This window comes from Siphateles boraxobius, unplaced genomic scaffold, assembly GCF_051911475.1.
Source record: "Siphateles boraxobius isolate OS27281-9 unplaced genomic scaffold, OSU_SipBor_1 130, whole genome shotgun sequence".
NCBI lineage: Eukaryota > Metazoa > Chordata > Actinopteri > Cypriniformes > Leuciscidae > Siphateles > Siphateles boraxobius.
This window is the reverse complement of record NW_027508734.1, coordinates 1265363-1293276: the sequence shown is the minus strand read 5'-3', so window position 1 is coordinate 1293276 and position 27914 is coordinate 1265363. Positions and strand designations below refer to the sequence as shown.

Here is a 27914-nt window from a genome sequence, read left to right as displayed (position 1 = left end):
TGTGTGTATTATTCATAATTATTCATGGGTAAGGTTTGCATTTGGGGTGAAAAAGGACTCAGACATTAACTTTACCTAAACATTAAATTTTCACTATATATATATGTGTGTGTGTGTGTGTGTGTGTGTGTGTGTGACATTAAATAGGAAGCTTAGTTGGGGGCATTTAATTTTATATTTAACAATATTATTACAACATTATTTTCCTGTTATCTCTGTAAAGCTTCTTTAAAACAGTCTGGATTGTAAAAAAGCGCTATATAAATAAAAGTGACTTGACTTTTGATGAATTGCATCATCAAAACATCAATGAGTAATTCATTTTCTTGCATAGAAATGTGGCTTTATTATATATGTCTTTAATATAAACATGTCTATTACATGTCTTTATATCAGTCCTCTTTAAGTTTAAGGAAAAATCTTATATTAAAACAAATTATTAATCCAGTGTTTTTCTTAAATATAATTTCACCTAAACATCAATGACAAATTATTCACGTTTTATGTAGAGAGATATTTAAAATTTAAAAGTAAAAAAATGTGTCCATATTTTCACTTCCAAGCAGCAAAACGTTAAACATACTTTATTATTTTGACAAAACATAAAAGATTTCCGTTAATAACATCACAAAGCATAACTTAATCAGCATGTGGGGTTAAAAATGTTAATGTTAAATACGAAGTACGTGCGTGTGTATGTGTGTGTGTGTGTGTGTGTGTGTGTGTGTGTGTGTGTGTGTGTGTGTGAGAGTGTCACATGACCATTCCTCCGCCCATGATCTCCAGTCTCTGTGTAGAAAACACACACAGGTCAGAAACACGTGTCTTTGAACAGGAAACACACATAAATGCAGCTCATGAATTATTCTTACCTGAGGTGGCTCAATGAACGCCAGCCAATCAGAGGAGTGTGTTGGAAGGAGGCCCATTGATTGGCACTTGTAGATGGCGAGGGCGGAGCCTAACAGGTTTCCCACGAGATACACCAATCCCTGCAGCCACTGCTGACTCGAGCTCTCCAACAGCTTAAACGCTTCACACACACCGACAGCTTATTAATCATGTGTGTGTGTGTGAGTGAGTGAGTAAGTGTGAGTGAGTGGGAGTGTGTGTGTGTGTGTGTGTGAGTGAGTGAGTGAGTAAGTGTGAGTGAGTGTGTGAGTGTGTGTGTGTGTGCGAGTGAGTGTGAGTGAGCGAGTTTGAGTGAGTGAGAGAGTGAGTGTGTGTGAGTGAGAGAGTGAGTGTGTGTGAGTGAGAGAGTGAGTGTGAGTGAGAGAGTGAGTGTGAGTGAGAGAGTGAGTGTGAGTGAGAGAGTGAGTGTGAGTGAGCGAGTGTGAGCGAGTGAGTGAGTGTGTGTGAGTGAGTGAGTGTGTGTGAGCGAGTGAGTGTGAGTGAGCGAGTGAGTGAGTGAGTGTGTGTGAGTGAGCTAGTGTGTGTGAGTGAGCTAGTGTGTGTGAGTAAGTGAGTGAGAGAGTGAGTGAGTGTGTGAGTGTGAGTGAGCGAGTGAGAGAGTGAGTGAGTGAGTGTGTGTGAGTAAGTGAGTGAGAGAGTGAGTGAGTGAGAGAGTGAGTGAGTGAGTGTGTGTGAGTGAGCTAGTGTGTGTGAGTGAGCTAGTGTGTGTGAGTAAGTGAGTGAGAGAGTGAGTGAGTGTGTGAGTGTGAGTGAGCGAGTGAGAGAGTGAGTGAGTGAGTGTGTGTGAGTAAGTGAGTGAGTGAGTGAGAGAGTGAGTGAGTGAGTGTGTGTGAGTAAGTGAGTGAGAGAGTGAGTGAGTGTGAGTGAGCGAGTGTGAGTGAGTGAGCGAGTGAGTGTGAATGAGCGAGTGTGTGTGTGTGTGTGAGTGAGCGAGTGAGTGTGAATGAGCGAGTGTGTGTGTGTGTGTGTGTGAGTGAGCGAGGGTGTGTGAGTGAGCAAGTGAGTGTGTGTGAGCGAGGGTGTGTGAGTGAGCGAGTGTGAGTGAGTGAGTGTGTGTGTGTGAGCGAGTGTGAGTGAGTGAGTGAGTGAGTGTGTGTGAGTGAGCGAGGGTGTGTGAGTGAGCGAGTGAGTGTGAGTGAGTGAGTGAATGTGAGTGAGTGTGTGAGTGAGCGAGTGAGTGAGTGTGTGTATGTGTGTGTGTGTGAGTGAGCGAGTGAGTGAGTGTGTGTATGTGTGTGTGTTTGTGAGTGAGTGAGCGAGTGTGAGTGTGAGTGAGCGAGTGTGAGTGAGCGAGTGTGAGTGTGTGTGTGTGAGTGAGCGAGGGTGTGTGAGTGAGCAAGTGAGTGTGTGTGAGTGAGTGAGGGTGTGTGAGTGAGCGAGTGTGAGTGAGCGAGTGTGTGTGTGTGAGTGAGCGAGTGTGTGAGTGAGCGAGTGTGAGTGTGAGTGAGCGAGTGTGTGTGTGTGTGTGAGTGAGCGAGGGTGTGTGAGTGAGCAAGTGAGTGTGTGTGAGTGAGCGAGGGTGTGTGAGTGAGCGAGTGTGAGTGAGTGAGTGTGTGTGTGTGTGTGAGTGAGCGAGTGTGATTGAGTGAGTGTGTGTGAGTGAGCGAGTGAGTGTGTGTGAGTGAGCGAGTGAGTGTGAGTGAGTGAGAGAGTGAGTGTGAGTGAGAGAGTGAGTGTGAGTGAGAGAGTGAGTGTGAGTGAGAGAGTGAGTGTGAGTGAGAGAGTGAGTGTGAGTGAGTGTGTGAGTAAGTGAGTGAGAGAGTGAGTGAGTGTGTGAGTGTGAGAGTGAGCGAGTGAGAGAGTGAGTGAGTGAGTGAGTGTGTGAGTGAGTGTGTGTGAGCGAGTGAGTGTGAGTGAGCGAGTGAGTGAGTGTGTGTGAGTGAGCTAGTGTGTGTGAGTAAGTGAGTGAGAGAGTGAGTGAGTGTGAGTGAGCGAGTGTGAGTGAGTGAGCGAGTGAGTGTGAATGAGCGAGTGTGTGTGAGTGAGCGAGTGAGTGTGTGAGTGAGCGAGTGAGTGTGAATGAGCGAGTGTGTGTGTGTGTGTGTGTGTGTGAGTGAGCGAGGGTGTGTGAGTGAGCAAGTGAGTGTGTGTGAGCGAGGGTGTGTGAGTGAGCGAGTGTGAGTGAGTGAGTGTGTGTGTGTGAGTGAGTGAGCGAGCGAGTGTGTGTGAGTGAGCGAGTGTGAGTGAGTGAGTGAGTGAGTGTGTGTGAGTGAGCGAGGGTGTGTGAGTGAGCGAGTGAGTGTGAGTGAGTGAGTGAATGTGAGTGAGTGTGTGAGTGAGCGAGTGAGTGTGAGTGAGCGAGTGAGTGTGTGTATGTGTGTGAGTGAGCGAGTGAGTGAGTGTGTGTATGTGTGTTTGTGAGTGAGTGAGCGAGTGTGAGTGTGAGTGAGCGAGTGTGAGTGAGCGAGTGTGAGTGAGCGAGTGTGAGTGTGTGTGAGTGAGCGAGGGTGTGTGAGTGAGCAAGTGAGTGTGTGTGAGTGAGTGAGGGTGTTTGAGTGAGCGAGTGTGAGTGTGAGTGAGCGAGTGTGTGTGTGAGAGTGTGAGTGTGAGTGAGCGAGTGTGAGTGAGCGAGTGTGTGTGTGTGTGTGAGTGAGCGAGGGTGTGTGAGTGAGCAAGTGAGTGTGTGTGAGTGAGCGAGGGTGTGTGAGTGAGCGAGTGTGAGTGAGTGAGTGTGTGTGTGTGTGTGAGTGAGCGAGTGTGAGTGAGTGAGTGTGTGTGTGTGAGTGAGCGAGTGTGAGTGAGTGAGTGTGTGAGTGAGCGAGTGAGTGTGAGTGAGTGTGTGAGTGAGCGAGTGTGAGTGAGTGTGTGTGTGTGTGTGAGTGAGCGAGTGTGAGTGAGTGAGTGTGTGTGTGTGAGTGAGCGAGTGAGTGTGTGTGAGTGAGCGAGTGAGTGTGAGTGAGTGTGTGAGTGAGCGAGTGTGAGTGAGCGAGTGAGTGAGTGTGTGTATGTGTGTGTGTGAGTGAGTGAGCGAGCGAGTGAGTGAGTGTGTGTATGTGTGTTTGTGAGTGAGTGAGCGAGTGTGTGTGAGTGAGTGAGCGAGTGTGAGTGAGCGAGGGTGTGTGAGTGAGTGAGTGTGTGTATGTGTGTTTGTAAGTGAGTGAGCGAGTGTGTGTGAGTGAGTGAGTGTGTGAGTGAGCGAGGGTGTGTGAGTGAGCAAGTGAATGTGAGTGAGTGAGTGTGAGTGAGCGAGTGTGAGTGAGTGAGTGAGCAAGTGAGTGTGTGTGAGTGAGTGAGGGTGTGTGAGTGAGCGAGTGTTTGTGTGAGTGAGTTTGTGTGAGTGAGCGAGTGTGAGTGAGTGAGCAAGTGAGTGTGTGTGAGTGAGCGAGTGTGAGTGAGTGAGTGAGCAAGTGAGTGTGTGTGAGTGAGCGAGTGTTTTGTGAGTGAGCAAGTGTGAGTGAGTGTGAGTGAGTGAGCGAGTGTGTGTGTGTGAGTGAGCGAGGGTGTGTGAGTGAGCAAGTGAGTGTGTGTGAGTGAGCGAGGGTGTGTGTGTGAGTGAGCGAGGGTGTCTGAGTGAGCGAGTGAGTGTGTGTGTGAGTGTGTGTGAGTGAGTGAGTGTGAGTGAGTGTGTGTGAGTGAGTGTGAGTGAGTGAGTGAGTGTGAGTGAGGTAGTAAGTGAGTGTGTGTGTGTGAGTGAGCGAGTGTGTATGAGTGAGCGAGTGAGTGTGAGTGAGTGAGTGTGAGTGAGTGAGTGAGTGTGAGTGAGGTAGTAAGTGAGTGTGTGTGTGTGAGTGAGCGAGTGTGTATGAGTGAGCGAGTGAGTGTGAGTGAGTGAGTGTGAGTGAGTTAGTGAGTGTGAGTGAGTTAGTGTGTGTGAGTGAGTGTGAGTGAGTGAGTGAGTGTGTGTGAGTGAGTGTGAGTGAGTTAGTGAGTGTGAGTGAGTTAGTGTGTGTGAGTGAGTGAGTGAGTGAGTGTGAGTGAGGTAGTAAGTGAGTGTGTGTGTGTGAGTGAGTGTGAGTGAGTTAGTGTGTGTGAGTGTGAGTGAGTTAGTGAGTGTGAGTGAGTGAGTGAGTGTGAGTGAGTGAGTTAGTGTGTGTGAGTGAGTGAGTGTGAGTGAGGTAGTAAGTGAGTGTGTGTGTGTGAGTGAGCGAGTGTGTATGAGTGAGCGAGTGAGTGTGAGTGAGTGAGTGTGAGTGAGTTAGTGAGTGTGAGTGAGTTAGTGAGTGTGAGTGAGTGTGAGTGAGTGTGTATGAGTGAGCGAGTGAGTGTGAGTGAGTGAGTGTGAGTGAGTTAGTGTGAGTGAGTTAGTGTGAGTGAGTTAGTGTGAGTGAGTGAGCGAGTGAGTGTGAGTGTGTGTTAGTTACTCACTGGCTGACATGGACATCAGTGCCTGGATTGGTCTCCATGCCATCATACACACCATCATGATGGGGAAGATGGAGATCGTGTTTCCAGACATGTACATGATGAAGAGGTTCATGGGAATCTGCTTTAACGGTCCCAGAGCCACGTCCCAGCATCTCTACACACACACACACACAGTGCAACATTTGTTTTAAATGACATAAATCGGCTATATTTTGTGTCTTGGTACTAGACAATATTTACCTCTAAATTGTGCACCATTTGTTTATGTTTATGTTTTGTTTATACAAATATTTAAAATTATTTTCAATTAAAGGTGACATATTACGCCCCTTTTCACGAGGTGCAATATAAATCTATGGTGTCCTCAGAATGAGTAACAGATCATTTATTATAGCTTGTCAAATTTGCCCCTTTTTTTGTGTGTGTGTGTGTGAGAGAGAGAGAGAGAGAGAGAGAGAGAGAGAGAGAGAGAGAGAGAGAGAGAGAGATGAAGACCTGATCTTGTCGGGTTTATTCTGAGATAACAACCGGCTGGATGTTTATAAGATACAAACAATGTCAAGTCACTGCTTCATGACCACTAGGGGTCCCCGTGGAGACGGTGTCCAGACGGACAGCCGATCAGATGATTTAATTATATCTCTTCACACAGATAGATAGATAGATAGATTGATAGATAGATGATATAATACTGTATCTCGTCACCTTCTCCACCAGGTTGCGGTCGGCCTCCTGAACGCTGGTGTCTGGCACGGGTTTATCCGAGAATCCCACGGGATACATGACGTCTCCGTCTTTACTCTGCCGGTCACTGCGACTCCTGCACACACACACACACACAGACACACAGAGTTGTGAGTGTTGTGCACGGTTGTTAGGGTGTTGCTAAGGTTGCAGTGATGACGTACCTGCTGTTGCCGAGGCTCAGCTCGACGGCCCACTTCATCCTCTTGCTCGTGGCTCCGCCCCTCGTCGACAGAGCTCCGCCCCCCTGAACGCCCAGTGATGTCATCTGACCGAGACACCGGCAGATTATGTTTATCTTCTTTAGAAAAATACTTCATCCACAGTTGACCCCCAATTTTTCCCACTTACGGTCTATCTTAAATCCTCGTCTACACCCTGAAACAAAAAGGCTACTAAACTTAATATGCTGTATGCTCGCTTTTTGATGTTTTTGTATAATCTTTATAATATTATTATTTTTATGTTTTGTGGGGAAGATTCTTATATTTATGTGATCGGTTTAATCATATTTCCACATTTTTTTAATTTATATTTATTTCCTTCTTTCTTTCTACCTTTTTATTCTTTTATACTTTTTATTATTTCTCTCAATTTAAATGTGATGTAATATGTGGCTGTCCCTGAACCCCTGGCTTAAATGAAAAAAAGACACCCGTGAGCTGTCAATCACTTTATATTAATAAACAGCAGCATAACTTTGCACACTTCTAATGGGATGTTACAGAAAAGAGCATGTCAGTGTTCATCAGTCTTGTCAAAATCCTCCAAAAAAACATCAAACTAAACTATAGTTTCTTTTTTAATATCTAAAGTCAATATAATGCATAAACATATCAGCGATTCAATACGCAAATGAATAACCTTTTATTTTCATTTCAATAAATTCTCTCTAAATCTTTAAACAGCAAAACCAAATATATTTAATATCTAATCTTTTATTTGTATGATTTGCGCATTTATTATTAAACTAAACCAAATATATTACAATATATTAAAAGAGAATCAATTGAAAACTATTTTACTACAGATTATTTGTGACATTATGTTTGTCCATAAATAGAAGTAATTCTCCATCCATACAGTGTTTTGACATATTTGATACCGTAAAGATTGATTAAAACTTATATTTAGCATATAAATTAATATGCATAAACGTATACATCGACTTTTGGTCTTAGAATATAATAGTAATGTATTTAATGTTTAAATAAGAGCACTGTGTTGTCGAAATATCTGTTTATTTAATGTGAATGTCGATGATCGTCGGATCGTCTCACCTTTCCAAGCTCTTCGATCAACGAAAATAAGCAGAATATGTTTATATAACGGAGATAATTATCAGATTTAATGATTAAATGAAAATAACGCAGTATCAGAAGTGCTGCTGCTCTCCTCACAGGGAACCTGCAGATGACGTCACGCGGACAGCAGCACTTCCGGCCCTGACACATGACGTCAGAGATGACGCTCCAGCGTGAGTGAACCCGAGTGAACGCCACTGATCGGACATTGAACATATTAATACATTTTGCATATTGTATACAAAGTTGCATATCATAAACATGTCATCTCTGTATGTTTTGCAAGAAAATATTAAGTTAAAAAAATGGCACTGATCGACAAGCAATGATATATATACATAGATATACATACATACATATATAATGTGTGTTATGGCTGAACTGGCTGAAAAAAAAATCTGCATTGTTTATCCTTTTGATCTTTCATTAAAAAAATTGCCAAAAATCTAACCTTTCATTGAAGTAAAAGAATTGAAAGTGGAGGGGAAATATCATTCTGAAATAAATGTTTTTCTCCAAAACACGTTGGCCACAATTATTGGAACCCCTAGAATTTTTTATGAGTAAAATATCTCTAAAGTATATTCCCATTAATATTTACCTTTTTTTTTTTTTTCTTAGCACACCAGGGTGACCAGGAACATGAAACTGTCTAGCTATGACTTCTTGTTTCACAGGAGTTTAAATATGAGGAAACACAAAGGCCAAATTCCCTTATTCATCCATCACAATGAGTAAAACCAAAGAATATAGTTCTGATTTGCATGACAAGATTGTTGAGCATCACAAAATAGAAACTGGCTGTAAGAAAATAGCTAAAGAATTTAAAATTCCCATTTTGACCATCAGGGCAATAATTAAGAAGTTCCAATCAACTAAAGATGTTATAAATCTGCCAGGAAGAGGACGTGTGTCTACGGTATATTGTCTTAATGCACGGTGAGGAGGAGAGTTTGAGTGGCCAAAGACTCTTCAAGGATCACAGATGGAGAGGCAGTTGAGTTGAGTTACTCAACATTAGTTGAGTCTTGGGGATCAGAAAGCCAATAAAAAAAATCAAACAACCCCTACATCACCACATGTTATTTGGGAGGGTTTCAAGAAAAATCCTCCTCGCTCGTCCGAAAACAAACTCCAGCAAATTCAGTTGTCAGACACGACTGGATCTTCAAACGACAAAGGGTTCTGTGGTCAGATGAAACAACTAAAAGAGCTTTTTGGCAGCGATCACACTAGATGGGTTTGGTGCACACAAGGATAAAAAGTAGCCCATGTACAATTTAATATACCGTTGGATCTTTAATGTTGTGGGCATATTTTTCTGCTGGAGGTCCTGGACTTCTTGTTCAGAGACATGGCATCGTGGATTCTATCAAATATCAACAGATAAAAAATGAAAATCTGCTCGCCTTCTGCTAGAAATCTTATAATGGGCCGTGTTTGGATCTTCCATCTGCACAACGTTCCAAAACAAATATCAAAATCAACACAAAAAGTTGTTACGGAGCACAAAATGAAGCTTCTGCCATGACCATCCCAGTCCCTGACCTGATGAGTTTAGTGAACTGAAGAGAAGAAGCACCAACATGAACTGGGGAATCTGCAGGATCTGGAGAGATTCTGTATGGAGGAATGATCTCTGATCTCTGATCTCCTGTCAGGTGTTCTCCAAACTCATCAGGCATTATAGGAGAAAACTCACAGCTGTTATCTTAAAAAAAGGAGATTGCAAAAAGTATTTAATAAAAGGGTACCAATGATTGTGGCCAACGTGTTTTGGAGAAAAACATTTATTTCATAATGTGATTTCCCCTGCACTTTCAATTCTTTAACTTCAATGAAAGGTTAGATTTTTTTTTTACAGCCAGTTTTGATCATATTTACCAGGGGTGCCATTAATTCTGACCATGACTGTATATATATATATATATATATATATGGACTGGACACCCAATAAATATGCAAATTAATCACTTTAATTTTTTTAAATTTCTCCTCTAAGACTCAATATTTATTTTTGAACACCAAAACTGATTATATATATTTAGATATCATTTAAATATTGATTTTAATTTTTAATTTATGACTTACTAAACCAGAAATATTTCATTTTTTAAAATAAAGAATCATTCAAGAACAAGAACTTTCAGAGTGTTTCTGATCACTTTTAATGTGTTTAGTTATGTCCACAAATAGAGTTTTAGTTTATATGATTTTGATGCCCATCATCTATAGTCAAGATATTATATCCACAATTCAGCGATTGACACCCCATAAATCTGCAAATTCGTAACTTATTATAATTTCTCTCTTCAAATTTGTAAATATTTTTAAATTCCAAAACTGAAAATATTTAATACATATTTAGATATTTAAATATTTTTTCACTTTACATTATTCACATATTTATGATTTTACTAAACAGAAAAATTACTTTTTAAAGTTTTATTAAAAACAGCATGTTATTTGTAAAAGAATTACACAAGAGTCAGAATTATTAGATTATTTGATAATAATATCCTTAAGTTTTTCCCATCAGAAAAAAATATAACAACATAACATGAGATACAGTTCATGTTTCTTTTTATAAAATTAAACATTTACATTTGTAAACATATATTGTGCTTTGTTAAAGACAGCATCATTTGTAGAGGCTGAGTTCGGCCTCTGAGTTTACAATTTTACTTTGTATTATTTACATATTTATGATTTTACTAAACAAAAACATTACTTTTAATGTTTTATTAAAAAACATGCTATTAATTAAAATAAATCAAACAAGAGACTGAATTTTATCAGAGTATTTTTGATTATTTGTAAGTTGTTTGATTATAAAATGCATTCTTTTTTACATCAGAGAAATATAAAACACATAACATGGGATACAGTTCATGTTTCTTTATATAAAATAAAGGATTTACATTTGTAAACAGATATATTGCTCTGCTCAGGTTCACTTGTAGAGGCTGAGTTGGGGACAGTGGTAGAGATTAAGGTTCACTTGTTGAGTTGGGGACAGTGGTAGAGATTAAGGTTCACTTGTTGAGTTGGGGACAGTGGTAGAGATTAAGGTTCACTTGTTGAGTTGGGGACAGTGGTAGAGATTAAGGTTCACTTGTTGAGTTGGGGACAGTGGTAGAGATTAAGGTTCACTTGTTGAGTTGGGGATAGTGGTAGAGATTAAGGTTCACTTGTTGAGTTGGGGACAGTGGTAGAGATTAAGGTTCACTTGTTGAGTTGGGGACAGTGGTAGAGATTAAGGTTCACTTGTTGAGTTGGGGACAGTGGTAGAGATTAAGGTTCACTTGTTGAGTTGGGGACAGTGGTAGAGATTAAGGTTCACTTGTTGAGTTGGGGACAGTGGTAGAGATTAAGGTTCACTTGTTGAGTTGGGGATAGTGGTAGAGATTAAGGTTCACTTGTTGAGTTGGGGACAGTGGTAGAGATTAAGGTTCACTTGTTGAGTTGGGGACAGTGGTAGAGATTAAGGTTCACTTGTTGAGTTGGGGATAGTGGTAGAGATTAAGGTTCACTTGTTGAGTTGGGGACAGTGGTAGAGATTAAGGTTCACTTGTAGAGGCCGAGTTCAGGACAGTGGTAGAGATTAAGGTTCACTTGTTGAGTTGGGGACCGTGGTAGAGATTAAGGTTCACTTGTTGAGTTGGGGACAGTGGTAGAGATTAAGGTTCACTTGTTGAGTTGGGGACAGTGGTAGAGATTAAGGTTCACTTGTTGAGTTGGGGACAGTGGTAGAGATTAAGGTTCACTTGTAGAGGCTGAGTTGAGGACAGTGGTAGAGATTAAGGTTCACTTGTTGAGTTGGGGACCGTGGTAGAGATTAAGGTTCACTTGTTGAGTTGGGGACCGTGGTAGAGATTAAGGTTCACTTGTAGAGGCTGAGTTGGGGACAGTGGTAGAGATTAAGGTTCACTTGTTGAGTTGGGGACAGTGGTAGAGATTAAGGTTCACTTGTTGAGTTGGGGACAGTGGTAGAGATTAAGGTTCACTTGTTGAGTTGGGGACAGTGGTAGAGATTAAGGTTCACTTGTAGAGGCTGAGTTGAGGGCAGTGGTAGAGACACATGTAGGCGTCACACAGCAGACGACGCACGGGATCCCGGAGAGAGGAGGAGTCGAGGCGAGCGAACTCTTCTGAGGAGAGACTCAGGTACCGGCCCACCTCCGGACACGCTCGCACCTGCGGCACGTTAAAGCCGTTCTCTCCTCCTGCACACACATTATACACAATATTACTATAAATATATACAGGCACGAACACACACACACTAATATTAAAAATAATATGACTGATGTAATGCAGGGTTACCCTCTCTGTCGGCCATGCTGTCGAAGAAGAGCCAGTCTGTGGGCTCAGGACCGTGCTTGACGAAGCTCACGTAGTGGCTGGTCTCGATGCATGTGACGGCGCACAGATCCATGAGCTGCCGAGTCCCGTGAACCGGCCCTTCCTCCCAGGAGCCCTGCGGCACCCGGATCTGAGCCGGCCGGTGCGTCTGACGCTTCTTGTGTGTGTGAACCTGTGTGAGACAGAGACACGCGGAGTGTGAACGGAGTGTGAGTGAGAGTATGTGAGTGTGAGCGTTGGGACGAGATTTCGCGAGGGAATCGGGAGAGAGGGGATCGGGATTGAGAGAGGGGGACCGGGAGAGAGAGGGGGACCGGGAGAGAGAGGGGGACCGGGAGAGAGAGGGGGACCGGGAGAGAGAGGGGACCGGGAGAGAGAGGGGACCGCGAGAGAGAGGGGACCGGGAGAGAGAGGAGATTGGAGGGGTATTGGGGAGCGGTGAGGGATGAACTGCGAGCCCATCTCGAGCACCTGGACAGGATGATGCCAACCGACCCAAATCCACCCGAAGCCAAAGCCTGGATGGCGGAATGCATTTTGCACCATAACGTCCTCATCAGAGCCCAGGAGGCGGAAGTCCGGGTGAACGGTCCTCCCTCCTCCCAATCACCTGCATTCACGGTGACACAAGGTATGTGCCGGCCCAAACAGTCTCAATTTCTGCTTCCTGGATGGATGGTGAGATTGGAGCAACTTCTACGACTTTCCTAAAATGACTTTGTGATGGAGGGGCCCAGAAACCGAGAGCTCGTTAGGCTTATCTCGCATCAGAGGGTGAGAGAGCGGGTGAGTCTTCTCAACCTAATCTTGAAGTATTATCAAATCTTTTTCAGCAGATCACAGGGAGCGGGTCCCTAGGAAGAGAACAACGAGAGGACGGTCGCTTGAAATACTGCTGGTAGTCAATGGCACCAAACACCAGCCACCCCCCACAACCCTCTCCACACTTCATTGTAAAAAATGACTTGTTATACTGTGTAGAAGAAAGGAACTGCTCGTACTAACAAGGAGCAAAACAGAGATGGTCCTTTATCTGGCACACTCCCATCCCACACTCCCATCCCCCCCCGCCCCCCAATACCCCCCCCCCCCCCGCCCCCCAATACCCCCCCCCCCATACAGGTTATAGAGGTGCCGTTCTCACGCTTTGGGATGGACATCGTGGGGCCACTGCCAGAGTCTGCACGGGGCCACAAATACATTCTGTTCCTGATGGATTATGCCACCCTCTATCCTGAGGCCGTTCCTCTTTGACGAGCCACAGCCGCTGCCATTGCCCAGACGTTGTATACCTTTTACAGCCGAGTGGGGATTCTCAGGATGCCCTCGACTAAAAAAAAAAATTATAGTCGACTAGTAGTCGTTCATTTAAGCCATTTGTCGACTAATCGCATGTTTATATTAATAAATCATAATAATGCGCCTTTAATTCTATTTAAAATACATAGCCTAATCAGCGCTCAAATGCACATTAAGCTCGCCACAGTGCACCGGCACACGTAACGATTATGAATGCGTCATGAAAAAAAAAACAGGAGGAGACTATCAAAATTGTTTTTAAAATTTATTGAAAACATTTTAACGGCTAACCCTCAAAGATGTCATCTGAGGCTGTCGGAGGCACGATACCTGGGTTATCGCATTGGAAGGGGACTGATTGAACCGCAAGAGGAAAAAGTAAAGGCCATCAGGGAGTATCCCCGGCCCTCTAAAAAGAAACAAGTATGTGCCTTCCTGGGGTTATCCGGGTATCATAGATGTTTTATTCTGGGATTCTCTTCTCTGCCTTGCCCCCTTACAGACCTGACTCAGAAGGGCCAGCCAGATAAAGTACAGTGGGATGCGGCAGCCGAGAGAGCTTTCCAAAGACTACTGACCTTGGCGCCAGCGCTACATGTCCCAGACTTCTCCCTGCCATTCATCCTTCAAACGGATGACTCTGACACGGGCCTCGGAGCTTCAATGTCTCAAATGGTCCAAGGAGAAGAACATCCGGTAACGTTCATCAGCCGAAAATGTAATCCTGGCGAAACAACTGTAGAGAAAGAGGCCTTGGGCATGGAATAGGCTGTGGAGGAGCTCAGGTATAATCCTCTAGGTCAGCTCATGCCCCTCTGCAGTGCACAGCAATTCCAGAGTCACCAGAGGACTCCTGGCTCTTCAAGACCTCCACTTCATGGTCAAACACAGAGCCGGTTTCATCAACGGCAATGCTGATGGAGTCTCCAGGATTTTGTGTCTGTTCTCCTCTTTCCCTGTAGTGGAGCGCTACAGTGTGTGTGTGTGTGTGTGTGTGTGTGTGTGCTTTCACCTGTGTGTTACAGGTGCTGCAATACTGCTTTAACTGGCCGGGTGTGATGTCGACATCCTCATAACACTGCAGACACTCCCACTGCGCCACCAGCTGACAGATACTGCACTGCCGAAGAGCTACAGGTGGACAGACAGACAAACAAACAGACAGATGAAAAACAGACAAACAAACAGACAAATTACAGATGACAGAAAGACAGATAGATGACAGACAAACAACAGACAGACAGACGAACGAACGACAGACAAACAGACAAAAATATCAAATGAATGAATGCATAAATATTTTATTATATACATTTTCTAAGGTATAAAATACTAAAAAATATCAAGTGAAGAAATAATAAAATGAACCGAGATACTAATATTTGATGAACTTTCAGCATATATGTATATAATCGCAAATAAAAATGAAATAAATAATGATGACGTAATAAATAATTAATAATCACCCTCCTCCAGCAGGTCTGTGATGTCGAGGGTCAGTGAGGGCAAAATGGCATCAAACATCTTGAACTCTTTCCCGAATCTGGGCATGAGGAGCGGCAAACAGGACGGAGCCTGAGGAAAACCAGAGGGATTCAGTATAACAGTGATGTGTGTGTGAGTGTGTGTGTATTTTGTGTGTGTGTGTGTGTCACCTCTGTGAGCTTGAGTCCGGAGTGCATGAAGGAGGACTCCAGCAGGGCCTGAACGCTTGCCACTCGCAGGAGCGCCGGAGACGCGAGCGGAGACAAGGGAGAGAGAAGAGGAGATGCAGGAGACGCAGAGACCGACGGAGGAAACAGCTGATAGAGGAAACACTCCTGCGGCTGCTGACTCGCTGAGCTGCGCACACACACACACACACACACACACACACACACACACACACACACACATTAATCTCCTGGATACGGACTGGTGCTCTTCGAGTCTCAGTCAAAAATTAACAATTTTATTTCAATGAAATTAATGTACTATATTTTATGGTACTAAATTATATGTACGCTGTATTTATAATCCATTTATTCACTTTTTTGAGCATAGACCTGAAAATTACATTTCCATCTTAAAACTGTTGTAAATCTTGTTTTTGACCCATGTATCCTTGTATTGTAATAAATAAGGTGAAATTTCACATTTTTCGATTCCAATTTCGATGCCACAACTAAAACTTCTAATATGAATTTTGAACATTATTAATGAGTTACCAGTTATTGTACAGTTATATTTTAGTTTGATAATGTTTTTTAGTTAATATTTTGAAAAATATTTTAAAATCAATATGTATTTACTGGAAATGTACAATGACACTGAAGTCTTTGTTTTTTAGATAAATTATTTTTGACATATTTTTTTTCATAAATTAAGATAAATCAGAACAAAAATCTGCCAACAAACTTGTTTTCACTTTGAATTACGTTTATCTTTTTGACCCTATTGGCAGTTATTTGTACTTGTTTTAAGCATGGGTTAGGGTTAAAAAAATATTTCTAATAAAACTTTTATTTAAATTATTATTAGAAAACAACTTAAGACAGAATTCTCTTTAAATTAATATGGGTCAGAAATTCTTATTTCCAGCACAAATATCTAAACATTCTTAAACGGGTCTTTTACAAAGTCTTGATGTTGTTTCAGGCTCTACTAGAACAGGTTTCCTGCTTGAATGTTGATTATTTTCATCATATTCTCCATTGTTTTGGCTCCTCTCTTCCCAGTCTGTCAGTAACGCTCTGTTTACTTCCTGTCACTATGAAGCCCCTCCTTCTGAAAAGCACACTGTGCTCTGATTGGTCGGCTGGAGCAGTGTGTTGTGATTGGTCGAGCGCTTCGAGTGTGTTTGGGAAATGTCCCGTCCCTTACCCTAACCATTATTTAAATAGAGAGACAGCCGGTGGATGTTAATGATCACCTGATCTTCAGAAGTGGTTCAACCCGGAGAAGCAGGAAAAGCTGGTTGAGGAATTCCTCCGGATCTAAACACACACACACACACATTAAGACTACAGGATGATTTCAAGTCAAATATTCATAAATTAATTTCAAAGTGAAAATCGTGTTGTGTCTTGAGTTTTGTTCTTTTCCTCATATCTCTCTCTCACACACACACACACACTAGCTCACACTCGCTCGCTCACACACTCGCACACACACTCGCTCGCACACACACTCGCTCGCACACACACTCGCTCGCACACACACACTCGCACACACACACTCGCACACACACACTCGCACACACACACTCGCTCACACTCGCCTGCTCACACTCGCCTGCTCACACTCGCTCGCTCACACTCGCCTGCTCACACTCGCTCGCTCACACTCGCCTGCTCACACTCGCTCGCTCACACTCGCCTGCTCACACTCGCTCGCTCACACTCGCCTGCTGACACTCGCTCGCTCACACTCGCCTGCTGACACTCGCTCACACTCGCTCGCTCACACTCCCTCGCTCACACACGCTCGCACTCGCTCGCGCTCACACTCGCTCACACGCTCGGTCGCTCACACTCGCTCGGTCGCTCACACTCGCTCGGTCGCTCACACTCGCTCGGTCGCTCACACTCGCTCGGTCGCTCACACTCGCTCGGTCGCTCACACTCGCTCGGTCGCTCACACTCGCTCGGTCGCTCACACTCGCTCGGTCGCTCACACTCGCTCAGTCGCTCACACTCGCTCGGTCGCTCACACTCGCTCGGTCGCTCACACTCGCTCGGTCGCTCACACTCGCTCGCTCTCTCTCACGCTCTCTCTCTCACGCTCTCTCTCACGCTCTCTCTCTCACGCTCTCTCTCTCACGCTCGCTCGCTCTCTCTCTCACGCTCTCTCTCTCACGCTCTCTCTCACGCTCTCTCTCTCACGCTCTCTCTCTCACGCTCGCTCGCTCTCTCTCTCACGCTCGCTCGCTCTCTCTCTCACGCTCGCTCGCTCGCTCTCTCACGCTCGCTCGCTCTCTCACGCTCGCTCGCTCTCTCACGCTCGCTCGCTCTCTCACGCTCGCTCGCTCTCTCACGCTCGCTCGCTCTCTCACGCTCGCTCGCTCACTCACTCACTCGCTCTCTCTCACTCTCTCACACACTCACTCGCTCTCTCTCACACTCACTCTCTCACACACTCACTCGCTCTCTCTCTCACGCTCGCTCGCTCTCTCTCTCACGCTCGCTCGCTCTCTCACGCTCGCTCGCTCTCTCACGCTCGCTCGCTCTCTCACGCTCGCTCGCTCTCTCACGCTCGCTCGCTCACTCACTCACTCGCTCTCTCTCACTCTCTCACACACTCACTCGCTCTCTCTCACACTCACTCTCTCACACACTCACTCGCTCTCTCTCACACTCACTCTCTCACACTCACTCTCTCACACACTCACTCGCTCTCTCTCACACTCACTCGCTCTCTCACACACTCACTCCTCTCTCACACACTCACTCCTCTCTCACACACTCACTCCTCTCTCACACACACACTCACTCCTCTCTCACACACACACTCACTCCTCTCTCACACACACACTCACTCCTCTCTCACACACACTCACTCTCTCTCACACACACACACACTCACTCCTCTCTCACACACTCACTCCTCTCTCACACACTCACTCCTCTCTCACACACTCACTCCTCTCTCACACACTCACTCTCTCTCACACACACACTCACTCCTCTCTCACACACTCACTCACTCCTCTCTCACACACTCACTCCTCTCTCACACACTCACTCCTCTCTCACACACTCACTCCTCTCTCACACACTCACTCCTCTCTCACACACTCACTCCTCTCTCACACACTCACTCGCTCTCTCACACACTCACTCCTCTCTCACACACTCACTCCTCTCTCACACACTCACTCGCTCTCTCACACACTCACTCCTCTCTCACACACTCACTCCTCTCTCACACACTCACTCCTCTCTCACACACTCACTCCTCTCTCACACACTCACTCCTCTCTCACACACTCACTCCTCTCTCACACACTCACTCTCTCTCACACACACACTCACTCTCTCTCACACACACACTCACTCCTCTCTCACACACTCACTCCTCTCTCACACACTCACTCCTCTCTCACACACTCACTCCTCTCTCACACACTCACTCCTCTCTCACACACTCACTCCTCTCTCACACACTCACTCTCTCTCACACACACACTCACTCCTCTCTCACACACTCACTCCTCTCTCACACACTCACTCCTCTCTCACACACTCACTCCTCTCTCACACACTCACTCCTCTCTCACACACTCACTCCTCTCTCACACACTCACTCCTCTCTCACACACTCACTCCTCTCTCACACACTCACTCCTCTCTCACACACTCACTCCTCTCTCACACACTCACTCCTCTCTCACACACTCACTCGCTCTCTCACACACTCACTCCTCTCTCACACACTCACTCCTTTCTCACACACTCACTCCTCTCTCACACACTCACTCCTCTCTCACACACTCACTCCTCTCTCACACACTCACTCTCTCACCTTTCTCCTCGTTGGTAAATCCAGAATCTGCTGTTTCTGCTTTCAGTAGTTTGCGTAAAGCCATAGTTTTACTGGCGCACACATAGCCAAACCTGCAGAAAACACATTCATATCATCAAATGATGGTTCTGTTCGAAAACACTCACAATCACAACATTTTCCATCCGTCACGGGAGATTGCATGCATGTTTCCACATGTGTGTGTGTGAGTGTGTGTCTGTGACCCTCACCTGCGCAGAGGATTGACGATCTCGCAGCGCAGCAGGTCCTGAGCGCTCTTATTGTGGGCCGAACCCGTGGGCCAGAACAACAGCCAATCAAACGAGCTGCAGCACGAGAACATGCTGCGGCACACACACACACACATCAGAGATTTAATATGACTATATAATGTGCATTAATATAAGAGCATTATTTTTTATTAAAATGCCAAATGAGAACCTGTGCCACCATATTCACTCCGTCAAGCTGTTTTTGAACATGTGTCTACTCTGAGGCAGAGGAGTGTGTGTGTGCGTGTGTGTGTGTGTGTGTGTGTGTGTGTGTGTGTACCTGAAGAGAGTCGCATCCAGGTAGCAGGAGTTCAGGTGACCCTGAATGCCCTTCTTGAAGCCCTCGTACGTCATCCGGGCGTCCAGACCCGACACAGGAGGAGTGTTGTCCTCCACACGCTCACTGCTCCAGTTAGCAAACGCTGGAACACACACACACACACACACACTGTTAGCGTCACACTGACACTCACTGCTCCAGTTAGCAAACGCTGGAACACACACACACACTGTTAGCGTCACACACACACTCACTGCTCCAGTTAGCAAACGCTGGAACACACACACAGTTAGCGTCACACACACACTCACTGCTCCAGTTAGCAAATGCTGGAACACACACACATTTTTATAGTCACACACACACACTCAATGCTTCAGTTAGCAAACGCTGGAACACACACACACTGTTAGCGTCACACACGCACTCACTGCTACAGTTAGCAAATGCTGGAACACACACACACACTTTTATAGTCACACACACACACACACACACACACACACACACACACACACACACAAAATAAGTAACCTGCTAAATAAAGGCCATATGCTATATATTGTGCCGAGCGCTGTATAAATATATAACTCAAACCGAACGCACCGATGGAGTTGCAGCGATCGACCTGATTAATGGGCAGCTCGGGCTCCGGGAACCTGGAGTCGCGTCTGCAGTTCCTCAGTTTGACGAACAGCCCTTTATTAGCGGGACAGCGGAAGTGGCGTTCGCTGAGGTAACTGCCATCCGTAGCGGCGGACAACTCCTGATCCTGACAAACAAAACACTTTCAGCATAAACCACCTTTATTATTAATAATACATGATTTATTAGTATGCCCGCATCCTTCCCTCGGGTCATTTTGACCCGAAACTTATTTATAATAATAAAAATAAAAATTGAGTGTTCATTAGAGTCCAAAACCCAAGGACTTTTTTTGGTTGAAATTTAAAACGAAACAAATGCTTCACAACAAACCCGCGAGTTAATTTGACCCCCTTAGGAATGAATGGAATGTGAGGAATGCTTCAGTACACATAGTAAAAAACCTAAAAGTGCTCAAAATTCAAACTAAAATACCAAAACTTTACCAAAAAATGATTTTATAAATTCTACATGTGTATCTGAATGCATACTGAAGACAACTGACTTTAGGACCCAGCGGAACAGCTCATTTACTCCATATAGAGATATAACGCCATCAAGAGTCAGGAAATATCATGTTATATTTTAGTTTTTCCACAAGAGGTCAAAGACTCCCAATGTAAGATATTTAGAGCTGAATTAAAAGGGTTATGCATGAAATTGTGAGTTATTTTGAATTTAAGTTAAAAGAATGTGAGGAATGTGCTTAAATTACTATTTATTTATTATTTATTGATCAAATCTAGTCATTTCAAGGTAAATAAAATAAAAATAACTAAGAATCTCGTTAAAAAAATAGAAAAAATATTATCAAAATGAAATAAAATAAGATCTCTGGACAGAAAAAAAAGGGCTTCGGGTCATATTGAGCCACGAGGGAAAGATGTGTTACAAAGTTTGTAAGGTTAAGTATTCTTCCTAAGTGAGAGTTGTTCGAGTACCAGCTCGATTCCAGCGACTGGCTCTGATAGGCCGCTGATCTGTCCAATCCAGCGAATCACTCCGAAAAGGGGCGGGTCATTGACTTCCACCATTGATCCCACCTCTAACCACGTGCCAAGCTCCGCCCTCTGCTCAGCGACTGGTGGAGAGGGGAGGTTGTGGAATCCGTTTGACGAGCGTGTGTGGTCAGTGGGTGGGGCCTGAGGCCGGGTGGGCGGGGCCTGAGGCCTGATGGGCGGGGACAGCGGAGGAGGTTTCAGAGCGGCTTTCGGCACAGAGGACGACGGGGGCTGGAGGGCTTTTTTAGCCGTCACTAACATGGCCGCCTGGATGAGGGGTCTGTCTGTGGGTGTGGCCGTCTGAGAGGTGGGCGTGGCCATCGGGGAGGTGGGCGTGGACACTGGAGAGGTGGGCGTGGTCATCTGGACGGCGGGTTTATTGCCGAGGGGCGACAGAGGCAGTTTGGGAAGCGGTTTGGGATCGATTACTGCCAGAGGAGGCCGTTCAGATCGAGCTTCTGTGGAACAAAAGACAACATATATATTATATCTAGCCATTGAATACTTCGCCGAAAATTAAAACAAAATGATTTAATAAATTAAAATGTATTTAATAGAATGTAAATGTATTTTACATTCAATTAAAATCAAAACCCTGAATGTCTCTTCTGCTCACAAAAGCTGTGTTTATTTGATTAAAAATACTGTAAAAATAGTGAAATATTTTTATAATGTAAATCAGCTGTTTTCTATGTGAATAGAAGTCAAAATGTAATTTATTCCTGTGATCAAAGTCACATGATCCTTCAGAAATCATTCTTATATGCTGATTTGTTTTTATGATATATTAACATTTAAAAGTTTAGAGTAAGTCAAGTCTTTAAAAAAAAAAATAGTGACAGTAAAGACAGTTATAATGTTACAAAAGATTATATTTCAAATAAACGCAAAAGTTTCTATTCATCGAAGAATCCCGATAATAAAATGCATCATGGTCTCATTGTTTATGACACTGGTTTTGATGGTTACCTGGAGTTACTTTGGAAAGGGGAAGTAAAGCCCCAAACTCAGGTGACGGGATGGAGCACAGTTTGGTGTTTTTATAATATCCATCCCATGATCCCACTGCGTGTTCCTAAACACACACACACACATTAACTGGACACATGTTAAATAATTGGTGATGTTACTTTGTAAAGAAAAACCACACGCCTGCGCACATATATATTCAAACACGTAATATACATGTGCACGCCGTCAGCGTTTTCACAGATTCACGTTTTTTTAAAGTTTACACTGTGATTATATCGTTTTTCATAAAATAAAATAAAAAACTGGAACCTGTTTCAAAGTTTGCGTTCTCGAGCACCAAACACTTGTTGTGCGGATGAACAGCCAGAACACATTAAAAGTTTTCTGTTAGAACGGTTTTCTGTTCGTTTTTTATTGAGGGGGATTTGGGATATCAGTTTGTGTCACTCCATAAATCAGAAAATACTGTCGACAAACAGAAAAAAAATATTTTCTCCATGTTTTTAGGAATAAAATGTTCTATTAATCAGGTTGAATGATATAATGATATATAAACAAACCCCTCAGTAAAAACTTTCAGGATGTAAATATGAATAAAAGTGTGTATTTTTGTGAATGTAAGTGTTACTGAAGTGGAGAAGTAAAAACTCTTAACTATATGTATTGTAATTAAAATATACAGACACAAATAGATGAAGTGTTAAAAAATAAACACTTAATGTTTTTTCTGGATGTTTTCGTTCTACTACACTGAAAAATCCAACAGTTGTTCTAACTAACATTTTTTAGTTAACTTTACTTAATGTCTTAACTTAATTGTACGTGTTAGCGGCCCCTAAGTTAATAACTAATGATCTTTAACTTTATTCTAGACAATAACAATATCTTAACTATAACTTTATTCTAGAGCTGCTGTAAAGCCTAAACAATCTCTGTTACTTTAATCTCCTATTATCACTGTAAAGCTGCTTTGAAACAGTCTGTATTGTTAAAAGCGCTGTATAAATGGTGGCTTGGGATTAGTGATGAACACCTGCTGTTAACAAGCAGGATTCTATACTAACTTGTTAAAAGCGATATATACGTGAAGTTGACTTGACTTTCTAACACTGAACTTTACACCTGCCGAACGCTCACCAGTAAAACTCCCACATAAAGGGCGCTGGAGGCCCGGCTGGACAGGGGTCCGCAGAACTGCACGGTCCCGCGCTGCACACACTCGTCCTGCGGGAAACACACTCTCTGGCCGACGGCGAGCGGGGACACACACTCTGCGGATCGGGACTGGACGCTCAGCGGGTCGCTGGAGGATCGAGAGGATCGAGGGAGGCTGATCTCACTGACCGGCAGGAACAGCCCACAGGCGTCGGGACACACGAACAGCTGACGACCTTTATAGAAGCCGTTAGAGGTACCCCGACCAGCAGCCCATCCCTGACACACACACACACACACACACACACACACACACACACACACACACACACACACACACACACACACACACACACACACACACACACACGAAGACATGATTATTAAGAGCTGTTATAAAGCCCACCCCTGAGAGAAACACAAAAAAATTATAATTATGAAAAATAACACAAATATTTTAATATGAATAATTATATATATATATAAAATACATATTCAAAACATTTTGCAACTTTTAAAATAGTTGTTTCTTTGTTTCTTGTTTACAACTAAATTAAAATTAATAATAATAATAATAATAATAATGTGTAAAAATAATAACTATTAAAATTAAAAAACTTATAACGACACTTATTGTTATACATTAATAATAATAATATAACTATCATTATAAATATTGTAATTTTAATAATAACTATTTTTATACATTATTATTATTATTATTTATTTATTTGTAACATTTCATTAATTTATTTATAAATTGAGCTTTATTTTACACTACATTTATGCTCAAAACAAGGAAGAAAACATTGCTAATGGGGTGAGATGAATAAATAAATGATTGAATTAAATTAATTAATTAATAAATGATTGAATAAATAAATAAATAAATAAATGAATGAATGAACAAATTAATATTTCATTAATTGATTTATTTATTGCAGTGTATTGTTGGCGTGTGACATTGGGACTTGCCTTGAGCTGGACCCCGAAGTACACGGCGGAGCTTCCTCGGGTCAGGGGCCCGCGGTACCGCAGCTGGGCCTCGGCGAGCTCTGATTGGCTGCGGCTCCAGGGGACCCTGAGCTCGGACCCCAGCGCCAGCGAGAGGAACCGGTGCAGGGTCTGGGGCCGAGACAGCAGCTTCACTCGCAGCTCCAGCTCCGGGACCGGCTCCAGGAGACCAGCGAGATCAGGGGACACTTCACTGAGCACCTCACGCTCCACCTTCACCACACACCCGCTGTCAATCACCTGCCCCACACACACACACACACACACACACACACACGAGATCAGGGGACACTTCACTGAGCACCTCACGCTCCACCTTCACCACACACCCGCTGTCAATCACCTGCCCCACACACACACACACACACACGAGATCAGGGGACACTTCACTGAGCACCTCACGCTCCACCTTCACCACACACCCGCTGTCAATCACCTGCCCCACACACACACACACACACACACACACACACACACGAGATCAGGGGACACTTCACTGAGCACCTCACGCTCCACCTTCACCACACACCCGCTGTCAATCACCTGCCCCACACACACACACACACACACACACGAGATCAGGGGACACTTCACTGAGCACCTCACGCTCCACCTTCACCACACACCCGCTGTCAATCACCTGCCCCACACACACACACACACACACACACACACACACACACACACACACGAGATCAGGGGACACTTCACTGAGCACCTCACGCTCCACCTTCACCACACACCCGCTGTCAATCACCTGCCCCACACACACACACACACACACACACGAGATCAGGGGACACTTCACTGAGCACCTCACGCTCCACCTTCACCACACACCCGCTGTCAATCACCTGCCCCACACACACACACACACACACACACACACACACACACACACACACGAGATCAGAGGACACTTCACTGAGCACCTCACGCTCCACCTTCACCACACACCCGCTGTCAATCACCTGCCCCACACACACACACACACACACACACACACACACACACACACACACACACACACACACACGAGATCAGGGGACACTTCACTGAGCACCTCACGCTCGACCTTCACCACACACCCGCTGTCAATCACCTGCCCCACACACACACACACACACACACACACGAGATCAGGGGACACTTCACTGAGCACCTCACGCTCCACCTTCACCACACACCCGCTGTCAATCACCTGCCCCACACACACACACACACACACACACACACACACACACACACACACACACACACACACACACACACACACACACACACACACACACACACACACACACACACACACACACACACACACACACACACACACACACACACACACACACACACACACACACACACACACACACACACGAGATCAGGGGACACTTCACTGAGCACCTCACGCTCCACCTTCACCACACACCCGCTGTCAATCACCTGCCCCACACACACACACACACACACACACACACACACACACACACACACACACACACACACACACACACACGATGATTTCCAGAGATAATGACAGATAAACACCGCGCATGCGACTGTTTCTGACTCGTAAAAAAAAAGTTTAAAAAAATATATATTTAAATCGTGGGCGTACTTTTTTTTCTCTCTGAATTTAGACTTTTTTTCTGTTTTTATCTTGGTTTATATCTCGAAAATAAAAAAAATGTCAGACTTGCGAAATAAAAATTATGTAAATTGATGACCTAATTATGTAAATACTCATCATTTTCTATTTGCTTCTGTTTTTATCTTGGGATGCTCCAACTAGAACACGGTGCGACTCCCGCGAACACTTCAGATGACGCAAACTCTGAATCAACATGCAACAATGCTATACTTTCTAAATGTCATCATCAAACAAGTATTCATTACTTCAATGAGCTCATTTTATCTGCATTCAATTATTATATTCTTTAAATTAATACATTTTTTGCTAACTGTGACTTTGTATATGTACATTTCTGAAATACTAAGACAGTTACCTCTAATAACAAATCACTGTCATTTGTAATATGGATTACAATAGTAATAAAACTTTCTGTAAAGCTGCTTTGAAATGATGTGTATTGTGAAAAACGGTAAACAAAGAAACGTGATTTGAATTAAATTAAGTACTTTTTTTTATTCTGTGACGGAAAAAATACTCAAGATGTAAACTTCATAGAAAAAACAGAGCCGATACAAATACTTGTTCTCAGAATTAAAGTAAAAAGGTCTGAATTGCGAGATATTAACTTGCAATTCAGCGAAAAATCAAATAATTGTGATAAAGCCAAAATTACATTTTTATCTAAACTCAGAATTCCAAGAAAAAAGTCTGAATTGCAAGATAAAGTCGCAATTGTTAATTTTATTAACAACAGAAACAAAAAACAAATGTAAACACATGCATCTGAGAAAAATAGTCAGAACTGTGAAATGTAAACTCGAGTTTATAATTTGCATTTGTGAGAAATCGCAATTGTGAGATTTTTTTTTAATTGGTGTTAAAAAGTCGTAATTACCTTTTATATATTTTTTTAATGTAAGCTCAGAATTCCAAGGAAAAATTGATGATTGCGAGAAAAAAAATTTGCAATTACCTTTTTATCTTCTTTTCAAGAAAAAGTCGGAATTGCGAGATAAAGTTGCAATTACTTATTTTATTAACAACAAAAAAATAGATAATGTAAACTCATGCATCTGTGAAAAAAGTCAGAACTGTGATATGTAAACTCTAGTTTATAACTTGCATTTGCGAGAAATCGCAATTGTTAGAAATTTTTTTAATTGTGAGGTAAAAGTCGTAATTAACTTTTATATTTTTTTTAAAGTGAGCTCAGAATTCCAAGCAAAATGGATAATTGCGAGATAAAAGGCGCAATGAACTTTATTGAAAAAAAAAACTGATGTAAACGAGAAAAAAAAAACTCATATTCCAAGAAAAACTCACAATTTACAACTTGCATTTGCCACATAAAATTGCAATTGTGAGAAGAAGAAAAAAGTCAGAATTGTGAGATACGAACACACAATTGCCAGGAGAAGAAAAGGTCAGATTTGTGAGATAAAAGTCGCAAATACATTTTATTTATTTTATTAGATGGCGGCAACACGCCTCCACACATATTCCACTTACCTTCACCCAGAGGTATTGTCCTCTTCCACCCCTGTGTCCTCCTCCCTCCTGCTCCACACAGAGCTGCCCCCGCTGCAGGCGAATGGTTCCTTCCAGCTGATCCTGCACTCTGTAGTCGGACGCGACCATGTACATTTTGGGGGGGCGTGGCCTCCTACTGTGATGCGCGTCGCCGGACATTATGATGTGAACACCCCCGGACCTGCGCGTGAACGAAACACGAGTAATAACATTTAAATCGATTCCATCACAGAACACGTTTCACTTGACAAACTTAATAAAATAGTACCAATCGACCATAAAACAAAGTTTGAATCGAATCGCTTTTCATTTTATACAGAACAAACTACGAGCAAAGTGAACCAAAACATTATTTCCTCTCCTATTAAACCTGTTTAAACACACCTGGCAATATGTTTCTCGGTGATAACATCGGTTTGATTTTAACATAATGAAATATACAACAAACGCTAACTTACCGACAAACTCATCACCTTGGTTTAAAGTGCTACACTTTATCGCTCCGAAAACACAATAATGCCTTACTTTCACCAAAGCAGGAAGCGAGATGATGGACAGCTGTGTGGACCAATAAGACTTAAGAAGCGTTTGGGCCGCGAACGATGGGCGGGGCTTCGTTCTGAGGGAAATTCCATTGTGGCGGTTTGTATTTTGGTGAAGAAATGACTCTTTTTTTTTTCTTTTTTTATCTGACGGATATTTTCTTCATCTTCCGAGAATTCAACACCGGTAAATACACTATTATCTAAGACCATGCCTCTGTTCGTTCAAGATAGCTTGTGATATGATATATTAAAGATGTTAACCAAACCTAAAGTGATCGGAAAAGATGCCAGGGAAGATTAGGCTATAATAGTTTTTGCGTTTACTTGCATAACTTTTGTGTTGATATAGGCTATATATTTCCTCCCAGCTCTTTATTTTACCCTCCAAAGTTTCTCTGGGGAAATTTTTCGCAGAAATTTTATGACCGAATAA

The 27914-nt window shown here is 43.4% G+C and overlaps 2 protein-coding genes and 1 long non-coding RNA gene across 7 annotated transcripts; all 3 read right to left on the bottom strand.

Annotated features, from left to right (window-relative positions):
• Positions 1-568: 568 nt before the first annotated feature.
• Positions 569-7403, bottom strand: emc4 (ER membrane protein complex subunit 4). Its single transcript, XM_077227477.1, has 6 exons — positions 7242-7403; positions 6126-6229; positions 5923-6037; positions 5218-5371; positions 873-1033; positions 569-789 (listed from the first exon to the last, which is right to left on the bottom strand). The coding sequence occupies exons 2-6, from the start codon at positions 6227-6229 to the stop codon at positions 754-756; spliced, it is 570 nt and encodes a 189-aa protein (XP_077083592.1). The 5' UTR covers positions 7242-7403; the 3' UTR covers positions 569-753.
• Positions 7404-9699: 2296 nt separating this feature from the next.
• cyld3 (cylindromatosis (turban tumor syndrome) 3) lies at positions 9700-27489 on the bottom strand. Of its 5 annotated transcripts, XM_077227438.1 has the most exons (19): positions 27395-27483; positions 26916-27117; positions 24846-24872; positions 23732-24010; positions 22739-23035; positions 21599-21704; positions 20570-21087; positions 19590-19755; positions 18984-19125; positions 18662-18775; positions 18432-18523; positions 15841-15904; positions 14585-14771; positions 14396-14504; positions 13942-14060; positions 11592-11802; positions 11305-11491; positions 11147-11190; positions 10922-11070 (listed from the first exon to the last, which is right to left on the bottom strand). In XM_077227438.1, exons 2-17 carry the CDS (start codon positions 27093-27095, stop codon positions 11307-11309), a joined length of 2796 nt encoding a protein of 931 aa, XP_077083553.1. In that variant the 5' UTR covers positions 27096-27117; positions 27395-27483; the 3' UTR covers positions 10922-11070; positions 11147-11190; positions 11305-11306. The 5 variants fall into 5 exon arrangements, with proteins under 5 accessions (XP_077083551.1, XP_077083550.1, XP_077083549.1 ...); XM_077227436.1 differs by having other exon boundaries at positions 9700-11228; XM_077227435.1 differs by having other exon boundaries at positions 9700-11190.
• Positions 17086-17747, bottom strand: LOC143736453 (uncharacterized). The gene is made up of 2 exons (XR_013203454.1): positions 17709-17747; positions 17086-17269 (listed from the first exon to the last, which is right to left on the bottom strand). It is a non-coding gene; the product is annotated as an uncharacterized LOC143736453 (long non-coding RNA).
• Positions 27490-27914: the final 425 nt, after the last annotated feature.